The sequence below is a fragment of the Indicator indicator genome, chromosome 2, assembly GCF_027791375.1.
Source record: "Indicator indicator isolate 239-I01 chromosome 2, UM_Iind_1.1, whole genome shotgun sequence".
In the NCBI taxonomy this organism is placed as follows: domain Eukaryota; kingdom Metazoa; phylum Chordata; class Aves; order Piciformes; family Indicatoridae; genus Indicator; species Indicator indicator.
In genome coordinates this window covers 30,821,860-30,842,668 of record NC_072011.1, presented here as the reverse complement: position 1 = coordinate 30,842,668, position 20,809 = coordinate 30,821,860, and the positions used below count along the sequence as shown (strand labels likewise).

General features: G+C 40.8%; 1 protein-coding gene across 1 annotated transcript in view; it reads right to left on the bottom strand.

Annotated features, from left to right (window-relative positions):
• Positions 1–20,809, bottom strand: part of DISC1 (DISC1 scaffold protein) — a 206,596-nt gene that overhangs the window by 178,468 nt on the left and 7,319 nt on the right. Inside the window, exon 2 of the mRNA XM_054395013.1 lies at positions 20,550–20,619. Within this exon, the coding sequence (XP_054250988.1) occupies positions 20,550–20,619 (70 nt within the window). The remainder of the gene's footprint in view (positions 1–20,549; positions 20,620–20,809) is intronic.

The window sequence follows — 20,809 nt, the reverse complement described above, 5'->3', positions numbered from 1 at the left end:
TCCTGGAGATACCAGGGCCAAGAAGAGTGACAGAACAGGACTAACAGAAACAGAGGAGGGAGGAAAGAAACGAACAGTGACATAAAGAATTACAAAGGTGCAAACATCACCTGCTACAGTAGGAAGTATGGCAGAAAACACCAAAAAAGACAACTCCAAGCAGTGGGCAAAGACATTTCGAAGAAAATACTCCATATTTAGTGGTTAGGCTAGGAAATAACAGAAAGCAGCAAAGGAGCTGGAAGAAAAGTAAAGTATACGAGGCCAGACATTTCATGTATCCTCCACCATCTCTTGGAGAAAAGAGAAAAGAAAAAGTATATGATTCAATGTAAATATTCGCAAAATAAATAAATGCATAAACAAACCAAAACAAAATAACTAATCCGCCTGTTCTTCCAAGACAAAGGACAAAAGGTATAGGTAAAGAGCAAGCCAAAATTAAAATCCTGGTTTATCACCTGCAAAATAAGCAGAACAGCAACATCTTCCTGCCTGAATTCTTCTCCTACCATCACACACAGAAGCCAGAAGCCTCAGAAAGGGACAGGGAACTTTGTTAGGAGCCAAGGATGGCCTCAAAGATTCCAGCTGAAACCTTTTACAGCCAGTAGAAAAACAACACACACTATCACCCCCCAAATCCTTGTTACCAGTTTCCAGAGAGAACAGATTCAAACTACCAGCATCTAATTTTGATGCAAGCAGGTATACTGTGTGAGGCTCCCTCCCATACTAAAGAGCAGAGCAGCTTGACCTCCAGCTCCTTTCATACATGCACTACTGTTCCTGGTAGACTGCTGTGAATAAAGGAATGTGGGGAATGCATCACCTGCTAAGCTTTCTAAGGTCAATAGCTTTCTAGTTCGGTGAAAATAAACTCATTGAGAGAAGGGGAATGAAAGATGCACCTTGTCGTCATGCGCCTAATCTTAACTTCAGATTACAGGAAGGCATCTGAAAAACTATTTGTATAAACTTGAAGCCTGTAGCCCTGAAGACAGTTACAGCCACAAAAATGCTGCAGAGCAGAGGGCTGAAAATATTCATTACAACCCCTAGGAGACCACAATTAGCATCTGAGGAACAAATTCAGGTCCTGCTCACCAGGTGGCAAGCAGAAATAGCAGTAGCACAGCCTAACAAAGCCTTCTGGCTGAATAAATACATAAGAAGGACACGGATGAGAAAGAACCTGTAACTCAGAAAGAGATAGAAAAAACACTTACCAAGCACCTTCCTAAAACACAGTTAGGAGGGAAGAAAAGCTACTGCTAGGAGATATCCTAATGGAAAATGAGGGCATGGTAACAGAGGACATCAGGACATGGGAAAGCCAGCTTCTTGCCTTACAGTCACTAATGTTTCTCATATTGCCCTGTGCATGCAGGATTCACTCTTCTTCATGCACAACTCCTATGGCTGAAAGACTGGAAATCTTAATTTAAAAAAAAAAGAATCTGCTGGGGCTAAATTTGCACAGTCAAAGGCCTGGCAACTCCTCATGGCCAAAGTTAAGGTGGTAAAGAAACATCTGTTTGTCAGCCTTTTCACCATAAAGGAACCCAAAGTGGTGTATTTCTGAACAAACAAGTGCAATATCTGAGAGTAAAGAATCCATCCAAGGACAGCAGTTTGACAGAATCATATTTCCCTCTGGGGTTACCCTGGTAATTAACACTCCTTTTTTCAACACAATCATTCTCAAAGACTTCCGTAGCAAGCAGCTGCCTATGCTTGGGAGCAGGTGGGCAATAAGGAAGAGCGAGGCCATTTAAATATTGATTGAAAAAACAAGCATGGCAAGAGCATCACCTGCACAAAGACCATGCACAGGCAGTACAACACTGAACACATCATGATACATCTCAACATATCGCAGACCTACAGGAGATTTCTCAAAGAGGTATTCAAAGACAAATTGGCCTCCTCACTGATAGGAGGAAGCAGGACAGTCATGAGAGTTGGCAATGATGAAATAGTTACTCAACTTTTTGACCTTACCCTGAGCTCCCAAGAACATTCTCTGATTAGAAATAAGTATTGCCATAGCTTCATCTTAGCCTTCAAAAGAAATCTGCAGCTGAGTAGAGTATTAACATCAAGGAAGATACAGCTTCTCTGTATTTTTCTTCTGCAAGCTGGTTTGCGTTGTTGCTTTCAAGCCCCCTTTGCAGAGAAGAAGTGACTGGTATTCTTGTCACCTTTAGTTGGCCCCAGTATCTTCTGTCTACATACTTGGAAGCCACCATTATAGGTTTGTCCACTATACATCACTTCAAAACAGACCTCCAACTGTCAAGAGTCAATTGGCCTGCAGATGAGAATTGGGAGGTGGGGAAGGGCAGGGGGGTGGAAGGGGAAAAAAATCTAGCACTTCACACTGCTTTCTTGATTTTTTTCCAAAGGTATAGGCTGGATGCTGACCAGGGCTATATAAATGTTTTCTTTTCTTTTCCAACATACTTCAAAATATTTTGCACCGCAGATAACATTTAGCAATATTTCTTTTAGGCAGGCATTGGAGATATTAGGAACAATGTATGCTGTTGCATTACATGACAGATAAATCTTAACTATTAAAAACAGATTTGGATAATTTTAGGTAGAAATACAGCATATCCTTGTAATGGTTGGGGGGAAAGAAATTAAGATGACGTAAAACACCATGAGAAAGAAAATGCTCCTTGGAACTAATAGGCATCAGCTATACCTACCTGAACAAGCAACCATCCAAATGATGACTCTTCAGATCTTCCTACAGACAAAGAAATATGAACCCTGCAGGCACTGCTTTACGTGAAAGAATTTTTTTAAACCCATATCTATCTTGGCCAAGAACACTTCCACTTCAAGGATCACTGCCGCTGCAGTGTGGAAGGTACACAAGCCACCAACCTGCCCACATCTGCTATAGAAAGAAATAACTCAGGTAAATGCAGAGAACATCAGGCAGCACACAGAATTCCAAAGCAGGGAACTGGAAGCACAAAACAGAAATAAAGAAAAGGCTGCATCTTAAGAAATGGAGACTTGAGAAAGCTTTTACGAGCAAGGAGGATAAGTTTCTCAAAAAAACTAATTTTCCTTCCCTCCTAACTTCTGAAATAAAAATTGATTTTGTAGGGAACTATTCAGTTAATTATCAGTTGCTCTTAACAGCATTCACTCTGAACAGCAATTAGAGGCACTTCGTAAGGAAGTTTCTATTAAGCAATTGTACCCTATAAAATTACAGCAGTGAAAAAAGGGCTTCTACACAAATTAAAGCAGGCTTAGTATGCGAGGCAGACTTGACCTCTAACTCCAGAGAGACAGGAGATGTGATGCTATTTCTTGTACACAAGGGAGGCAAGGAAATGCAGCTGATGCCACTAATAGCACAGTCCCTATAGCAGCATACATGGAAGTACAAGAAACTTCTTGCCACAGGCTTGCTGAAGTAAAATTCCATGTTTGCTGCCTTAAAGGTACAACCCAGGGAATGCCTGACAAGCAGAACCAGACCTGCTGTGTTATACCCACAAATTACTCCAGCTACATGACTTATGCCTCCTATTGCCATAACATAACTGAGCTCTGGCTTGAATAGGAAAATTTTTTCCTCATCTAAGCAGAAGCAGCATTTTACAGGACACTTCAACAAACAAAACAAAGCTTCATTTCATGTTTTTGGACATAATGAATAAACTTTTTCCTGCATTCAACAAATAAGTGTGCCAAAAGATAAAGTCAGTCAAATCCAGCACAGCTGCTTTCCTGTTTCTGAGTAACTCCTTTGTGTTTAGACTGGGGAGGTATTAGCCACAGACATACAGCCTCGTCTTCTTCTCCATGCTTGATTTAAAAGGAAGGGGCTTTCCCTCTGCCCCCTCCCCAAGAGAAGTAATGGCAATTAAATCATTTTGCTGAGTGTGTGAGACTAACTATTCAGACTGAATAGGTCAGCCAGTACAATACCTATAGGTACAGAGCCTAAGTATTTTGAAAGGGAAAGACCTCTTGTATACAATAACAGGGAGGTTCAATGACAAGCTGTCCTGAAGGGATAAGCCCCAAAACATGCCCCAACTCAGACAATGGGTTAAGCACCTGTGAATCTGAAAATGGTCCAGGTAAACGTGTAGTACATGTAATTAACCTTGGAACACCTGTGAACTGTGTGTGTCCCTGGCCATTTGGATATGCCCCATCCTACAGTTCAGCTATCAGGTTTCTCTGTTACCAACAGGCATTAATTGTCTTTGGACAGCATTTAAACCAGCTGAGAAGGTAGGCAATTTGCCTTGTTCTCACCAAGGAAGCAACAAGAGCCACATGCTACCAGAGTTGCAGCTGAAGAGCTTGTCCTAAGAGGCAAACCACACCTGGGCCTTGCACCTGGACCAAGGCAAGTAACACTTGGAAAGCCCAGCACCAGAGGCAGAAAGGGGAAAAGCCCCAAGAGAACTGAATCCCAGAAGAGCCACAGAAAGGCCACAGCCTGGTGATGCAGCATATGAGAGAGAGGCCCCTTAACCCTCTCCAAGCTAAGAGCTGCCTTAATTATAGTTACAGCAGATCGCAGCATCAGGATTTCCAATTTAAATTGCTGTACTGGAAATTCTCAGACTCATGCTTGAATTGTTTAACTGTCTTCATATGTGGAATGTATTATGCAGAACTGAATAACAGAACTTGTAAATATACTTTGTAAATAAGTTATGGCGGTATCTGAAGATACCACTGCCAGAAAATGTTAACTATAATATATATAAATATATTTTATTACACAAGCAAAGTGACACATAAATGAAAACAATTAAGGCATCTGATAATAGCACACATATTGTGCATGGAATGGGGAATGCAGATGATTTGTTCCTTTGCCAGATTTCTCTTCTTACCATTTTTGAACTGCATGATTGTTTTTTAAAATATCCAAAATAAGTCATTTAAACGAAATAGCAGCATTCTGTGCATTCTCATTACATGTCCTGAGAGTTACAGGTGGGAAAAAAGTATCTCAGACAGGAAATATAAAACTGCACAAAACTCAGAGCTTATCTCCAAGCAGACATGAACATACTTGTTGTGGCAAAATAGCTAATATCAGAAAGGTATTCCAGTGGCAGTGCTTCTGCAGGCACAGCACGTTGAAACAAAATTAATAATTATTCCAGAATTAAAACTACTCTGGATTTTTGGGGGTATTTTCCCCAGAAGTATTTTTCATGGCTTCTCCTCTTTACCTCAGCACCTTCAGCACTTCTTTCCCCAGAAGAACTTGTCATTTTACATGAACTTATGGACCTTTTTTTTTTTTTCAGGGGGGTGGGGAGAGGGATTGGTTTTGGGGTTTGTTATTGTTGCTGGTTTTGGTTTTGTTTGTGGTTTGCTTGTTTGTTTGGGGTTTGGTTGGTTTAAAAAACAAAACCAAACACTTGCACATCCTGACTCTACTTCTCTAGGTCCTCTGGGGTTGATGACCCAGCATGACTGGAACCTCTTATTACAGTTTTAAGACTGACATCTTAGTTTTAAACAAATTTTTTCCAGAGGATTCGAATCTTGGAGATGGACAGCCTTTAGAGGCTAGACACAGAATAGAATAATGCAGGATAAGCTTATCTTATCCCATTGATCTGCTAAATATTTCATATTTTGCAGCACAAGCTTGTTTCTCTCTCTGGGCTGCCTCCTACTTGGCCTCTGGCTGCTCTGTCTCTGCCTTCTGACCCTGCATGCTGGCTGACTGTCCTCTGTTTTGGCTTGTGAGTTACTACAGGCGGAGGTGGAGGTGGGTAGAGACAGCAGGCTGGCTGTAATACAGCCCTCTGGGTCCTTTGTCCAGGGGGGGTGGCTTTGTGCTGTTGTTAAACTGAATATATGTAAATATATTTTGTATATGTTTATTACCTTTTATAATTTTATATTTAGTCTCTTTTGTAAATAGTAATTTCATTTTTCTTACTTCCAAATTCTGAGTGTGGTACTCCAGGGGGTAAATTTCCAAACTGTTGGGTGGTCCCACCTAAACCCACAACATTTCTTTCCAGAAGTCCTCACAGTTTTTGTTCTTATTAGGTAGATGGCACCAGAATAACTACGTGTTGATGTAAGCCTGCCTGTGACTGGGGCAACTTCAGCTCTTGCTCACACATCTTTTCCCTAGCAAGGAAAGGTCATAATTAAAATATCTCAAACCAACATCCCCTGTACTTCAATATTAATTTGGGTTTGATTTTAATTACTACTATGTGCTTAAAAGAGATAAGGTTTTTTGTTCTGCTTCTTTTGTTTGTTCTCTGAAAGGACAGGACAGAAGATTGTCTACGAAATGCATGCAACAAAGCATGACATTTGGCCTATGAATGCAGAATATCAGAAACTCCTTGTGCACATTTTGGTGAAGGTCAGGATCAGTGTAGCATCCTGAAGTCACCAGAGCTACTTTCTTAAGCCTGAAAACAAAAGACTGCAGTAGAGCTACTGATACCTACTGAACTGCTTCCAGTTCACCGGTTTGACTCTTGCTCAGATAAAGGACTAAAAAATTGCTCCCCTTGAGTGCTATTTAGCAGATGAGGATTTTTCAGCAATAAACTCCACTAGTAGGCTTTGTGCTACATTATGGTGTACAGCAGGAACCTTTTTTCTCTGTATGCACGCATCATTAAGAGAGACAATTAATTCCCAATGACTTCCACTAGGAAAGTTCTCATTGTTGCTCAGGGCTCATGCTGAAAAGCCCAGTGCAGAGCAGCTGCTAAAAGCCATTCCACTCCAAAACCACAGTGTCTGCCAGCACAAGGAGTCACCCAGACCCTTGAGAATAAGCAGGTGAAGGTCAAAACATGAAAAATAGAAGAAAACAAACCAACCCAAGAACTTTCTTTAGTAAAACATCTGAATGTCATTTGGGGGGCAAAACCACACCCTCAGCTGCTTGAGCTTTAACAGATAGGAAGTCATGTACATTGCAGTTTCATATCAGGTTGGAAGGGACCTAAGAATCATCTGGTGCAACCTTTCTTGGGAAAAGAACCATCTAGACAAGATGGCCCAACACCTTGTCCAGCTGAATCTTTAGAGTGTTCAATCCATCACTTTCCTGGGAAGATTTTCCAATGGCTGATTGTTCTCACTGTAAAATATTTTCCTTTTGAGTGCAGTCCTCCCCAGAACTAACTTGTACCCCACAGTAACCCTCATTTTCCGATGTGACCCTTTGTAGCTACCCTTTAAATGTTGGAACAAAGTGATAAGGCCTCCCTTAAGCCTTCCTTCCTCAAAGCTGAACAAATCCAGTTCTCAGCCTGTCATCACTGTAGCAGGCTTCCCAGTCCTTTGACCATCTTCCTGGCCCTTCTCTGGACTCTCTCCATCCTGTACACATATTTTTTTATGGGGACCAAACACAAACACTATATTTGAAGTGTAGCCTGACAAGCACTGAGTGGGATAATGACTTTTATCTCTGCTAGTGATGCCCTTGTTGATATAACCCAGCATTCTGCTGGCTTGCTTTGCCACTGCAGCACATTGTTCACTCATGTTGAGCTTGTTGTCAACCAGGACACCTGTTCCAGCCTGATTTGTTGCAGTCTTAAAAGTTTCTTGAACTCTTTTGTCTCCAAAAAAAAAAAAAAAGTACTGATGATTTATAGAATCATAGAATCAAGAAGGCTGGAAGAGAACTCAAAGATCATCGAGTCCAACCTGTCACCCTAAACCTCACGAGTATCTAAACCATGGCACCAAGTGCCACGTCCAATCCCCTCTTAAACACCTCCAGGGATGGTGACTCCACCACCTCCCTGGGCAGCCCATTCCAATGGCCAACCACTCTCTCTGTGAAGAACTTTCTCCTCAAATTTCCTACAACTCAGCTTAATACTTTCCCTTCCTGAAGCCTAGCTGTGACACCTCCTCATAATTTAGGCCTCCCCCTCTACTCAGCTCTGGTGAGACCCCACCTGGAGTACCACGTCCAGTTCTGGAGCCCCTATTACAAGTGGGATATGGACATGCTGGAACATGTCCAGAGAAGGGCCACCAGAATGATCAGAGGGCTGGAGCACCTCTCATATGAAGACAGACTGAAAGAGTTGGGGCTGTTCAGTCTGGAGAAGAGAAGGCTCCAAGGTGACCTTATTGTGGCCTTCCCCCCCCCTTCTGAAGGGGGCCTACAAGAAAGCTGGGGAGGGACTTTTTAGGCTCTCAGGTAGTGATAGGACTAGGGGGAATGGAATAAAACTGGAAGTGGGGAGATTCAGGCTGGATGTAAGGAAGAAGTTCTTCACCATGAGAGTGGTGAGAGCCTGGAATGGGTTGCCCAGGGAGGTGGCTTAGGACCATCCCTGGAGGTGTTTAAGGCCAGGCTGGATGAGGCTCTGGCCAGCCTGATCTAGTGTGAGGTGTCCCTGCCCATGGCAGGGGGGTTGGAACTAGATGATCCTTGTGGTCCCTTCCAACCCTGACTGATTCTATGATTCTATTTAGAGATGGAAATAAGTTGCCACATCCATCCGGTACTGAACTATAGATAGGACTTCAACCTATAGATTTAAGCTTGATGTTATACCATGCTTCCTGGCTGAAGAAATTCTTATTCTGTAATCCTAAGAGATGCTCAAATCCTGCTATCTCTTCCAGTGCACAAGTGTCCACAGACTTACAGCTCTTACCTAGACCTCCTCATTTTTCCAATGAGGGCCTTTATGCTGAAATCTACCTTAAGTTTCCCCAAAGCCAGGACCACACAAAGCATGATGAAACTTCACTCAGTGAAGTACCATAGCCACAAATATAGACTGTGAAGACTGTGCATTGACAGACCAGCTGCTTGTAACACTTCAGAAGAAATCAAACACAGTTTACATTGTACCACCAAATCTTGCTGTTTCTGCCATTTCTGTCCATCAGTTTAGCATTCAGTCAGCGATCATTTAATATCCTGCTCCACAAGCTGCTATCAGTCTCGCAGATGACATGGCTCTGGTGAGTAGACAATAAAGCAATTTTTTTGCCCAAGTATTTATGTAATGCAGGGGGGATGGATGAAGGGACTTGAACACTCGCAATTGAAGTTCACAGGGATTGTGCATATAATGTAGAAGACGGAGATGCACAATGGGAACATCAGTATGGTCAACTCGAAGAAATACTGACTTTTTGGGAAGGACTACCATTCTCAAAGCTGTTAAGTGCTTCACCTGAGACTGAAGGCTTTATGCAATTCTTCTACTGGAAGTATTCTTGCTGGCTCCTTCTGAACAGTTACTTCTCTGTGACCTTTCTGAAATTACTCAGATTACAGACAATTAAGGATGAAGGACAGGAAGCACAATGCCCAATATGCAGTCTTACAGCTGAAGCAGAACTCTCAGAACAGCAATTCATTCCAGAAAGCAAGCACCTCTTCTGCCTGAGTAGGCTGGTGGTCCTTCTTCTACAACTATCTACTGTGTCATCTAAATTATCCCTGTGAATTCATATCATATGTCAAAAGCCCTCCTTATATTAATTTTTATGGCAAAACCTTTTTCTTACATAGGTAAATCACATACTGTTTGGGACTACATCCTTAGTGGATAACACAGTGTGTCTATACATATTTGAAGAGTTGCCCTGCATTTTCCCTGAAAAATTAATTACATATTAGTGAAATTCTTATCTCAAGCCATAAACACAGCAGAACCAGGCGTAGAAAGGAAAGTTTCGTTGGCAAAATATGAAAACAGTGAACCACCTTTCACATTTCCTTTAAAAAAGAAAAAGAAAGAAAATTAAAAAAGAAATTTAAAAGTATATATTAAAACACTTTATACACATTTGACAACACAAGAAAAATTCACCTACAGTTTTGTATTGCTCAGCATTTTAACCATAAATTTTACTTTATAAAACTCTGAAGACTGAAAAATAAATTACTCCAAAACCAAGTAAAGTAGAATTAAGTTAAAGAATTAGGCCAATATTTGCACCCCTATTTCATATGTCTTTTTCTGATGCCATGACCTACAATCATGTACAGTTCTAAAAGTGACAGATCATTGGTGTGACTGCATGGCTGATGTTTACCTCTGTAATGAAAAATAAAGAAAAAAAAAAGTCACATAACTGAGTGATACCAGACCTTTTCTATCTGTGCTTTCAAAAGAAATCCAGCACCTAAATTAAATACTCTTAATCTACCAAGATTTTCATTTTATTTTTTCAAATTTAAACATCTCACTACTAAATGATTAACTTTATCTTTACAAAATGTTTTACAAAACATCTGCTAGCTGAAAACAAAACTAAAAAAAAACCAGTTTCTCCAGTACTTGCTACACCTGAGAACTTTGTTTGCTAACAATTCTTCCAGAAGTCTCTAAAAATATTTTTCATTCCAATAAAATTTCTTTTACTTTTATTGGTATGCACAATGGGAAATTCCAAACTACTTGCTTTCGGATAGCTAGTTTTCTAATACACAATCAGCAATTTGTTTTTCATGAAAAGAAACCTTCCTAGTTAGTGATTTCAGTTATTTATATGTATGTTTGGTTATTCAGATGCAATGAAGCTGGTAAAATTTGTAACTTACTTGATATTATCAGTTATCAATTACTGCAAAGTACCAAGCTGACATCTTTGCAAGAGCAACTGTCATCTTCTCACTGTGACGTCCCAATAGTAAGCACAGTCTACCATTTTGCAAAGCAAAGCTAGAACTGGTTTTTCGCCTCACATGTATCACAATACCATGACGCTGTTTGTAATGCATTTAACCACAACATCATGAAAAAGGTAGCCCAAAGCTTGTTCAGCTAACCAGGGCAACTAGTTAAGTTGGAACAATATGGCAAACTTGCAGGCATATAAACCCTTCCTCAAGCTGTTGTGTCCAAAATGTTGCCTGATTATGATTAGACTCCTAAAGACGTCACAAATCGTGTCCGGAAGTTATAATGCCCTGCAGAACAGCACTCTGAGGAATCAGTGTGTTTCACAGGACCATTACGGTTGAAAAAGACCGTTAAGATCATCAAACCCAATCATAACCCAACTACCGTAGATACTAAACTATATCCTGGAAGTGACACATCTACAAGCTTCTTGAACACCTCCAGGGATGGTGACTCCACCACCTCCCTAGGCAGCCTGTTCCAATGCCTCACCACTCTCTCAGTAAAGAGGTTTTTCCTTACATCAAATCTAGACCTCCCCTGGCACAACTTAAACACATTTCCTCTTGTCCTATTTCTAGTTACCTGGGAGAAGAGACCAACATTGGCCTCTCTACAACCTCCTTTCAGGTAGTTGTAGAGAGCAGTAAGATCTCCCCTCAGCCTTCTCTTCTCCAGACTAAACAACCCTAGTTTCCTCAGTCATTCCTCTTATGATATGCCCCTCCAAAGAGTATTTAACTCCAGGAAGTCAACATTTGTGCACACAGTCCAAGACTCATGTTATTAGACAGTCTCACAACACAACAGAAAGAAAACAAAGAAAAATTTCCTACATCTTTTGCCCAACTGAAATTACAGAACTAGGCATATTATAAAACATTTAATCATATATTTGTTAAGTATTGAAGTTACACTGTTAGGCATTTCAAACTCAAGCCTCTGTGTCTGCTGTGTGCTTTCACCAGCATTTCAGGATATATCAGTTAGTACTTCCTTGAAACATCCCTTTGGAAAGTTTCTTCAGGCAGAGACAGAAATTTGGAACAAGACTTAGATACTGCAATTCTAGAGTTTAGATCAACTGCACCTATTCCAAGTTTAGAGATGGATATCAGGACATCATGATGAAAAATAATTCCAACAGAGACCCACTCATTTATAAGCAGATCTTACTGTGGACATCATTATCCTAGGTGCTTTAGTCTACAACACTGACCCTTTGGTGCAACGTGGCAAATGCTTTGTACGGTGCTATGGTATATATAACCCGAATTGGTTTTGCTCTTTACATCCACTGACACAGTTTCTAAACAAACTGAATGAATCTTAAAGAGCTTCTAGCAACCTTTTCTCTAGGATGCTTCTTCTCCAGGGAGCTACCATTAGTGGGGAGACATATAGAGGCATTTGGGAATGTGAGAGGTGTATATGAACGATGTTGACAACATCATGTCTGAATTATGCTTCTGATTCAGAGCACCTCATTTTGCTTTTTGTTTAACTTTGTCATACATCAAGCTAATTCAACTTATTAACTTAATCTACTATTTCACACTTCAAAATTCTCAGTGAGCATGGAGATGTTCCAATCACTTCCCACTCCTTAAATCAAAACCTGCCAGGAATCCTGACTAGTATTGGACTGGTACAATGGTATCAACAGTAGAAGTTCAAAACTGACATTATCTGGCATCAGTTTGGATGCTCCTACTGCCAACATTTCCCAGAGATTCATTAGAGTGAAAGGAATTTTAAATTTCCCCTCTTCACCTTTTTGATTAATACTCATCGCCACCATCCTATCACTGTCCTAAGGTGTCTAACAATGCCCATAAACAGCACAATTGCTACTTTTACCTTCCATGAGGCTAAAGAAAGGCAAAAAAGCTTGCATATGCCAAAAGCAGGGAAGTATTAGAGAGGACAGATTTGTCTGTAGAACTACAAACACAATCCAACATGGGCAGTTTGGCCTGGGCATGTGGACAGGGAGGACCAGAGGGAAAACTCAAGAGAAAGAAGTTAATAGAATTGAGGCAACTGCACTTTGCAGGGGATTTTGGCAAGCAATGGAAGGTCTGTGGAGATCTCCAATAAAAGCATTCTATTAAAGAATTTAAGCAGACACCATCCAGCTATCAGCAAGGAGCCTTATCAGTTTCCCACAGAGGATTTGCACTGAAAGACTTTTGTGTTTGCTTTGAAATGGTAGTCAAATACATACAGCATCATTTTTATCCCAAATTACAGAGAAGTTGCATTATCATGCCATCTAGAAGTTTCTGTCCATGCCCAGTCATTTATTAAGCAGACAGTAATTAAAAGGAGCAGGTGTCCCCTCACTCCCTTAAAATGTTTATATCCTAAATGTAAGACAGGGTAGTAAAATCAATTTCTAGTTGTTGGTTGAATTAATAGTAATACCATCTCCAGTGGTCAGATAAGAAAACTGTCTTTCATTTCCGGTGTGCAGTTAGTATTTCTAAAGAGCAAGGGAAAGATAAATCTGTCTTGAATACAAAATTGGGCTGAATGATTTTGCAAGTGCAAAGTAAGCAGATGGTAGCAGGAGAGCCATGTCACTCACTCAGCGGGTACTGTCCAGATAGCACATCAACACTTCCTCTGAGTTACACACATCAGAGCTTCCATGCTTCACAATGCAATCCAGCAAACTCTTAAATTATCCATAATTGCTTATTTTGTTCAGATTTTTTCATTGCTTGTTTGTTTGTAAAAGCCTAGCCAGGCTGTCTGGGAACAGCTTGGCTGCATCATGGACTGAGAAACTGAGCCCAACTATCGCAGGAGGGGTAGCCCACAGTGTCAGTTTTAGACAGCAGATGGCCAGGAGAAAGCTTCCAAGCACATGGTATGCCAAAACTTCAGCAATTTTCTTTTTGTCAAGCAGCTTCCAGAAACACAAGATGTAGCTGAACCTTTTAATGCTGGCCAAGATTAAAATAAGAGAATATAGTAGAATCCCACAAAATACTATCACTTCCTAAAAATATTTAGGCTGCACTATCTAAGCGAGATACTGCATGACTACAGCAGCTTCCTCTGCAACACTGGGTAAGGAATTAAAGGTGCAGAAAACAGGACTGGGCATAAGCAGACCAACAGCAAGATCCTGTTCTGCCTCAAAGACATGCCTTGACATGACAGAAAACGAAACAACTGGGGGTAAAATGAGGATTCACACCAAAAGCATTTCAAGGAGTTGCTGAAAATGCGTGTGTTACACAAGTAAAGACCACAAGCAAAAGTAGCCAGAAACATATAACAGACCTCCCTCTTATAAATATTGGCCATTACTGTATTCTTTCAGCATAAGAAAAAAAGCCTAAGTGTTCCAGCTGTCTACCTGAGGAGTTTCATAGCTTTACATTGTGACTGGCTCAACTGCACTCGCAATTTTATTTCAAACAAATGAACAAAACTAGACAAAAAAAAGCCAGCAAAAGAAAAATCAAAACACAAACCCACAAAAAGCAAACAAACAAAAAAAAGCCAAACAAAACCAATGAAAGCCCAACACAGGCTGCATAAAAAAAAAACCACCGATGTCATTACTGCTACTAGTAGACAGAAGTCAAGACCAGGCATTGAATGAATTTGAATGACAGCATCTTGGTCCACCTTTTCAGCTAACACCAAAAAACAAATGGATATGGCCAAAAAGAGTTCCATCTTTTCATTTCAGACTGGTGTCTTAAGAGAAACAGACAAGATGGAGAAGTTACAAGGCTTGAGCGGCCTCATTTTGTTTTAAGGAAAGTTAAGTCTATATTACAATTCACGTAAGCACTTACTTTGTATAACCACCCAAAGCCTTCACCCTTTTGTGAGGGTTATTTGAGTTTCTCAGAGAAAGACAGGACAAACAAGATCCATACAAGGAAGATACGGTTTTGAGAATTTGTACAAGCCCTTCTCCCCACCTTCCAGCTTTACTGGAAAGTTATAAAAATGAAAATCTAAACCCAAACAGACTTAGCCACAGATTCCAGGAAGCTTCTACAACATTGTGATGGGACAACAGAAAGCCCTATTTGTTCCAATTTTCTCAATACCATTTCCCAGTCATTGGCCTGCAACTGCAACTTACAAGCTTGCAGTAAGCCTTCTGTTTTACAGAAGCTCTGCTTCTCCAGTGTCCACCATCTTTTATTTTATCAGTATCCTCAAATACATAGCTTCAGTCAACATACAGCTAGGCTTAAGGATTTTATTTCCACAAGTACATGCCAGCCTGAAACAATCAAAAATAACATGTTCTTTGAGAGTTATTTCCAGATACAGTTTTTCTCAAATTCACTGTCCTTCCTCCAAAAGAAGATATCTTGCCTTCATTTCTGTGTCCTAACAGCCATCTGTCAAGCAAACATTTTAGTTCAGAATAGTCAAAGTACAGAATCTGTCTGTCCGTCCATCATCTGCAAATAGCTCTTTCAACGAATAAAAAAGAAAAAGAAAGGAGGAAAGGAAAAAAAAGAGCTGACTAGAAATAACACCTTAGCATGTCTCCAGTTTTTTCCCAGTTTAAACTGGAAAAAAAAAAAAAAACAACAACCATACATCTCACCAGGAATTTGGGGTTAATGTTGAATTCAGCATTTGCAAGGACAACCATTGAAAGTCGCCAAGACCTCCCCCGAATGACAATTTACAAATCACATTTTCAACTCAGACATTACTTAACATTTTGCCCTATTGTTTTCTCCTTCTGCAGTTGCCTTAATACAGATAGCCATTTCGAGTGAGAAGCAGCACCTCTTCTAGTGTCAATGTACAAGAGGCTAACTGCTTCAAAGTCTTTCCTTTCCTACACTTACAACTAACAGAAAGTGTGCAAAATGAGACTTCAACTTCTACACAGAACAGGGTTCTGTCTCTGATGTCCTGCAGATCAGATGGAAGGGACAATTGGTACGAAGAGATTTCAGAAGGCACAAGCCAAGCACAACTAAATGAAAACATACAAACACTTTTTTCTGAAGTGCACACAGTTCACAAGCCCATGTCGGCTCACCGATTTATACAGCTCAAGCTTTGAGCCCTAAATAACTAAAATAACTGAAGGGTAGCATGATGTTAAATATATATCTAAAGCAAGAATTTTCACTGCCAAGGTGGGATAGGTTTGCATGACAAGCATGAAGACTTCCATATTTGTGGCAGTTTAGGCTGGGTGCCCCCTGCCACTGCTACACGAGATACACCTCTGGTGTCCTGGGTGCTCACCCACTAGGGGTGGACACAGGAAATGACGTATTTCTACCCATAAATCCTGTGCCCTATAAGGCCATCTGCAAAGTCATTCTCTTCCTCTTTCTTCCCTCTCTGCTCCCACGGGAGATGTCCTCTCTTACCGGGTAATGCCGGGGGAGTATCCTCAAGGCCTCTTAGGCCTGTCTAGGCCTAATGCCAGGAGGAGAATGGAGGTGGGGGGGCAGTCTCAGACCTGGCCAGCCTGAGACTTGCCTAGCAGTGGGAGGGGGAAGAAAGAGCCCTGGGGGGTTTGGGTTTACCCTCAGGTGGGAAGAGGGGAAGGACTGGGAAGCCTTTGGGAATTCTGTGAGGGGTTCTGTACGCTCTGGGATACTCTTTGTCACTATGCTTTGTGGTTTGTAGTTCTCTGTAGCTTCACCAATTGCTTTTCCATTTAAGCTTTCCATCACTCTCCAATCCGTTTGTGTGAGTCTCATTCTTTTGTCCCTTTCAGGGCAAGAGACGATCTGTCTGGCCCCAAACCAGCACAATATTCTAGCATAAATAAATAATCTGTAGTTCTACAGAAAAATCGAGTACAAGATGGCATGTGACCCAGTAGTGGACTTTAACAGTTCTGATGCTTAGTTACCAATCCACTTGGCTCTTGCAGCACCAGGCAAGGTTGAGGAGCTCATAGCAAAGAGCAGGAAAAGGAGTTTTAAGTGTTTGGGTAATAGATTTCTACTGAGTAAAATACACTTGCTTTCACTGCAAGCACAATTCCCACAGATACAAAAATATGCCTTTTTTGGGTTTTTTACTTCCTGTATTTAGCAGTGTGTTTAACCTTGGAGTTGTCAAGCTCCATCATGAATAATGAGCCATGACAATGTTCCAAGTGATCCTTGGAGAACAGACCAATTTTTACCATATTCTACACAAGGCAAATCACTGTTATCATATTCCCATGGTACCATACTTGCTTTGAAAATATACAGTAATGTGGCCATCAAGAGGAGACCACAAGTAAATGCAGAAGAAAAACAATTTTCTGATATTTCATCACCTACAAACAGAGACCAAGCAATAAAACGTGTAAACATTCTAATGGTTCCTATTTAAAATTAAACCAGGACTGAGAAGATTTGTTACACTCAATATGCATTTCACACAAATGCTTCACAGCTGAGGAAATCTGCATTTGAAACTCATGGTGGCTACAGTTAAGAGTAAGCAGCACCAAGTTCAGTGACTTATAGCACTGTAGTGACAGGAGGGTGGCCTGTACCCCAAGCAGCTACCCATTCTCTCAGAACAAACAAAACCTCTTCCCTCAAACACATGGCACTGTCAGAAAGCACAGGAATTTGCTTGAATGACTGACTGCAGCTCCTCTGCACCAACACCCTAACCATGCCAATGCAGGTCTAAGAAAGCACAGTATAAATGAACAAGAAATTGCAAAAGCTGTTTCTGCTGTGCACCTCCCAAGCTCAAGGGGAGAAATAATACAGAGCAAAGAGATTCGTCTAAATAAAGAAAAAACTAAGCAGAAACAAGCTGAAATTTTTAAAAGGCATTTACTTCTCTCCTAAATGACAACAGAAGATTGTGGTTCCACATATTTCTTAAAATATTTTTTTTTCTTTTTAAATTAAAAATTATTACCTGTTCAGGAAACAAATGCTAATTCATTAACATAAGCCTGGAAAACACAAATGCTCTCTAACAGACCCAAGCAGCAAGCAGTTGTTCTTTGTTTCTGCAAAGGGGAGAAATTAATGTATCCTTACTCTTGATGTGTTTGTGAGAAGGTATTTGTTCATGGCTTAGTAATGGGAAAACCTTGCCTTCTTTTCTGTGCCATTTCCTGCCCTCACTGCCACAACTGAAAACAGGGCATCACTTTCCCTTCTCTGCAGGGGCACCACTTCACTCATACTTCAGTTTCAAAAGTTAAAACTGTGGGAGCTTTCAGCTCTAGAGAGCAAGAAAGCAGCAATGTCAGTTCCTTAAGCTGCTATTTGTAGTGTCAGAAAGCAGAAACCAGAAACCAGTCGTGAGCACTTTTGAGGAATTTTAAGTGCTAATACACCTCCATCTCACTGAACTGCTGTTAAAAATGATGCCCTCTCCTGCAAGACTGGATGGCTGTTAGAGAACAGAAGCCAGAAAATCAGAGTTCTTGCCTATGGTTGATGCTGGAGAAGAGCCTCTACCACTGAAGTGATAACATAGCTACAATAACATATTATTTGACAATTCCAATTTCCATTCAGGAGTATAGCCACCCATACCCCTCCTCCACCTGCTCTCCTTCCACTGTTCTCTCCTCTTCCACGTACAGGACGCTTGGCAGCTACTCACATCATACTTGATTTCCCCTTCCGCTACAGCACTTCCAAATCATCAAGACCATACTACCACCATAAACAGCACTGCTACAATCTCCAGGTCAAAACAGTTCTGCTTTTAACAGAGTATCTCTCTATACTCAAAGAAGTCCCCCACATTACAGGGACAGTAATTTTCTTTGTAGCATTGTAGTTAAAATATCCTCCACACTTCACATACACTGTGTCAGTTTCTCCCACTCCCTGATAATATATTTCCATTTATGGACCTCTGCACATTTAGCAATTCCATTCCTTGCTAGCAGTATCTGACAATAAGATCTCTTTAAAGAAGGCTAATTACATATTTCAGTTGAGTAGAAAGTGGTACTGGGTCAATCTATAAGCTCTTTAATAAATTTTCAGACTTCATGCCAGGCAAGATTTCGTTTTCGACAAGGAACAGTGACATAGTTCTAAAAGCAAAGGTGGAAAACTTGTCACTGCAAAAGGAGAAGAGAAGGTCACACCTCTAATTCTTCTTGCAGCACAGCATCTTCTCCTTGAGAAACTTTCACTGGAGATACACCGTCAGCGTTTCACAAAATAAAAGTAGCCATAAAAAAACCCTGCTAACACTTGTGTCAGAAAATAAACAAAAAGCAGTATGGCAGAAAGTGGGTCAAGGAATCAAAAACTAGGAACTGGTAAAATTAAGGATGAATGGCAATGTGCATGCATGGAACATGGCATTTTCTGAGAAAGCTTCTATGAATATGGAGGTTCCACTTTTCAAAGGGATGGAGGATCCCAAGGCATTCAAGCACCTAAAATGGTCATAGAAAGTGAGACACATGACAGTAGTAGACTTTTTTTCTTAGATATAGGCAAGCCTTTAAGAGGCAAAGGGAACCATGCTTGTATCAGGGCTACACACCTATTCTCTAGACACTACTGAAAAACACATTTTAGTTATCTTGAGAGACACCTTTGGGGAAGAGAAACAGAGTCATGCTACAACTGCAAAGCTTCACACAAATTTTGAAAGGCCATCCACAAGTCTGACCACTTCCCAACCTCTAAATGCTAAAAATAAAAAAGCCACAGAAAAATACTTATCTTTTCCCAAGCTTACTCTCCAAAGTATCCATGCAGATTTTATCAACACATTTGTAGACCTTCCCAGCTGAAGACAGATCTAGCAGGAAGAATTTAATCTAGAACCTAAAGGCTACCAAAATATGAGTACCTGAACACAGACTACCATAACAGGAAGCAGCAAGAAACTCAAAATGTGTGTTATTAGATGCTGTCATTATTAAAGTGTGTGCACACAAAGCTTTTCAGAGGTGCCAAGATATTGGCAAGAAAAAGCACTACTCAAATACAGATATTTGCCAGCAGCTGTAGCACCCCCTAGTCTCTAGGTGGTTTTGATTTAACTCAAAGGACATCACATTAATCCCACAGGACACTATCATTCACTTTTATAATAGCTGCTGACCTGATTTCTGTGTTTGAGCCTTGCTGTAGCGTCATGACTAAATGTGGCAAGCAACAAATCATTCAGCAGCTAGTGTCTGTCCTTTCTCCTTTCAAGCTTTCATTCATTTCTACATATTTTAAAGTCATGCTGCTTCAAAACAGCTGATCCAGATGGTGGATATTTGGATTTCAACCTTCCCACACGGTGATGTGGCTCAAGAAAATAAAAACTGTTGCTACCTGCTGTTGACCTACTTCTTTCTTTAATTTGTTTCCTGCCATATGACAGAATAAATAATACAGTTCATTGAACCAATCTTCCACACTTACCTACCACTACATACATATAAAATTACTAGAGGAAGGAGGGAGAAGGAAAAAAAAAAAAAAAAAAAAGCAGCATGATCCAAAACCAGGTAGTCACAGAATTAACCAGGTTGGAAAAGACCTTTGAGATCATCAAGTCCAACCTATCACCCAACACCATCTAATCAGCTAAACCACAGCACTAAGTGCCTCATCCAGTCTTATTTTAAACACTTCCAGGGACAGTGCATCCACTACCTCCCTTGGCAGCCCATTCCAATGGCAAATCACTCTTTGTGTGAAGAATTTCTTCCTAACATCCAGCCTAAACCTCCCCTGGCACAGCTCGAGACTGTGTCTTCTCATTCTGTCACTGGTTGCCTGGGAGAAGAGACCAACCCCCACCTGGCTACAGCCTCCCTTCAGGCAGTTGTAGACTGCAATAAGGTCTCCCCTGAGCCTCCTCTTCTCCAGGCTAAACAACCCCAGCTCCCTCAGCCTCTCCTCATAGGGCTTGTACCAGTGGGGGATAGGAGAGAGCAATTCTCACCTCTGTCATAGTCATCTTCCTCTATTGCTTTTTCCTGAAGCCTCTGAAGCCGTGAGATCGAGGATATTACCTACAGAAAGATTTAAAAGGGAAAAAAAAAAGTTAATTATGAATAATGATAGAATTGTTTTAGTTGCAAAACACCTCTAAAATCAGGAATACCACTTGTGACTGGCCACCAAGTAGATTTAACTCCATTCACCACCACTCTTTGAGCCTGGCCATCTTGTCCTTCATGAACCCATGCTGACTGGGTCTCA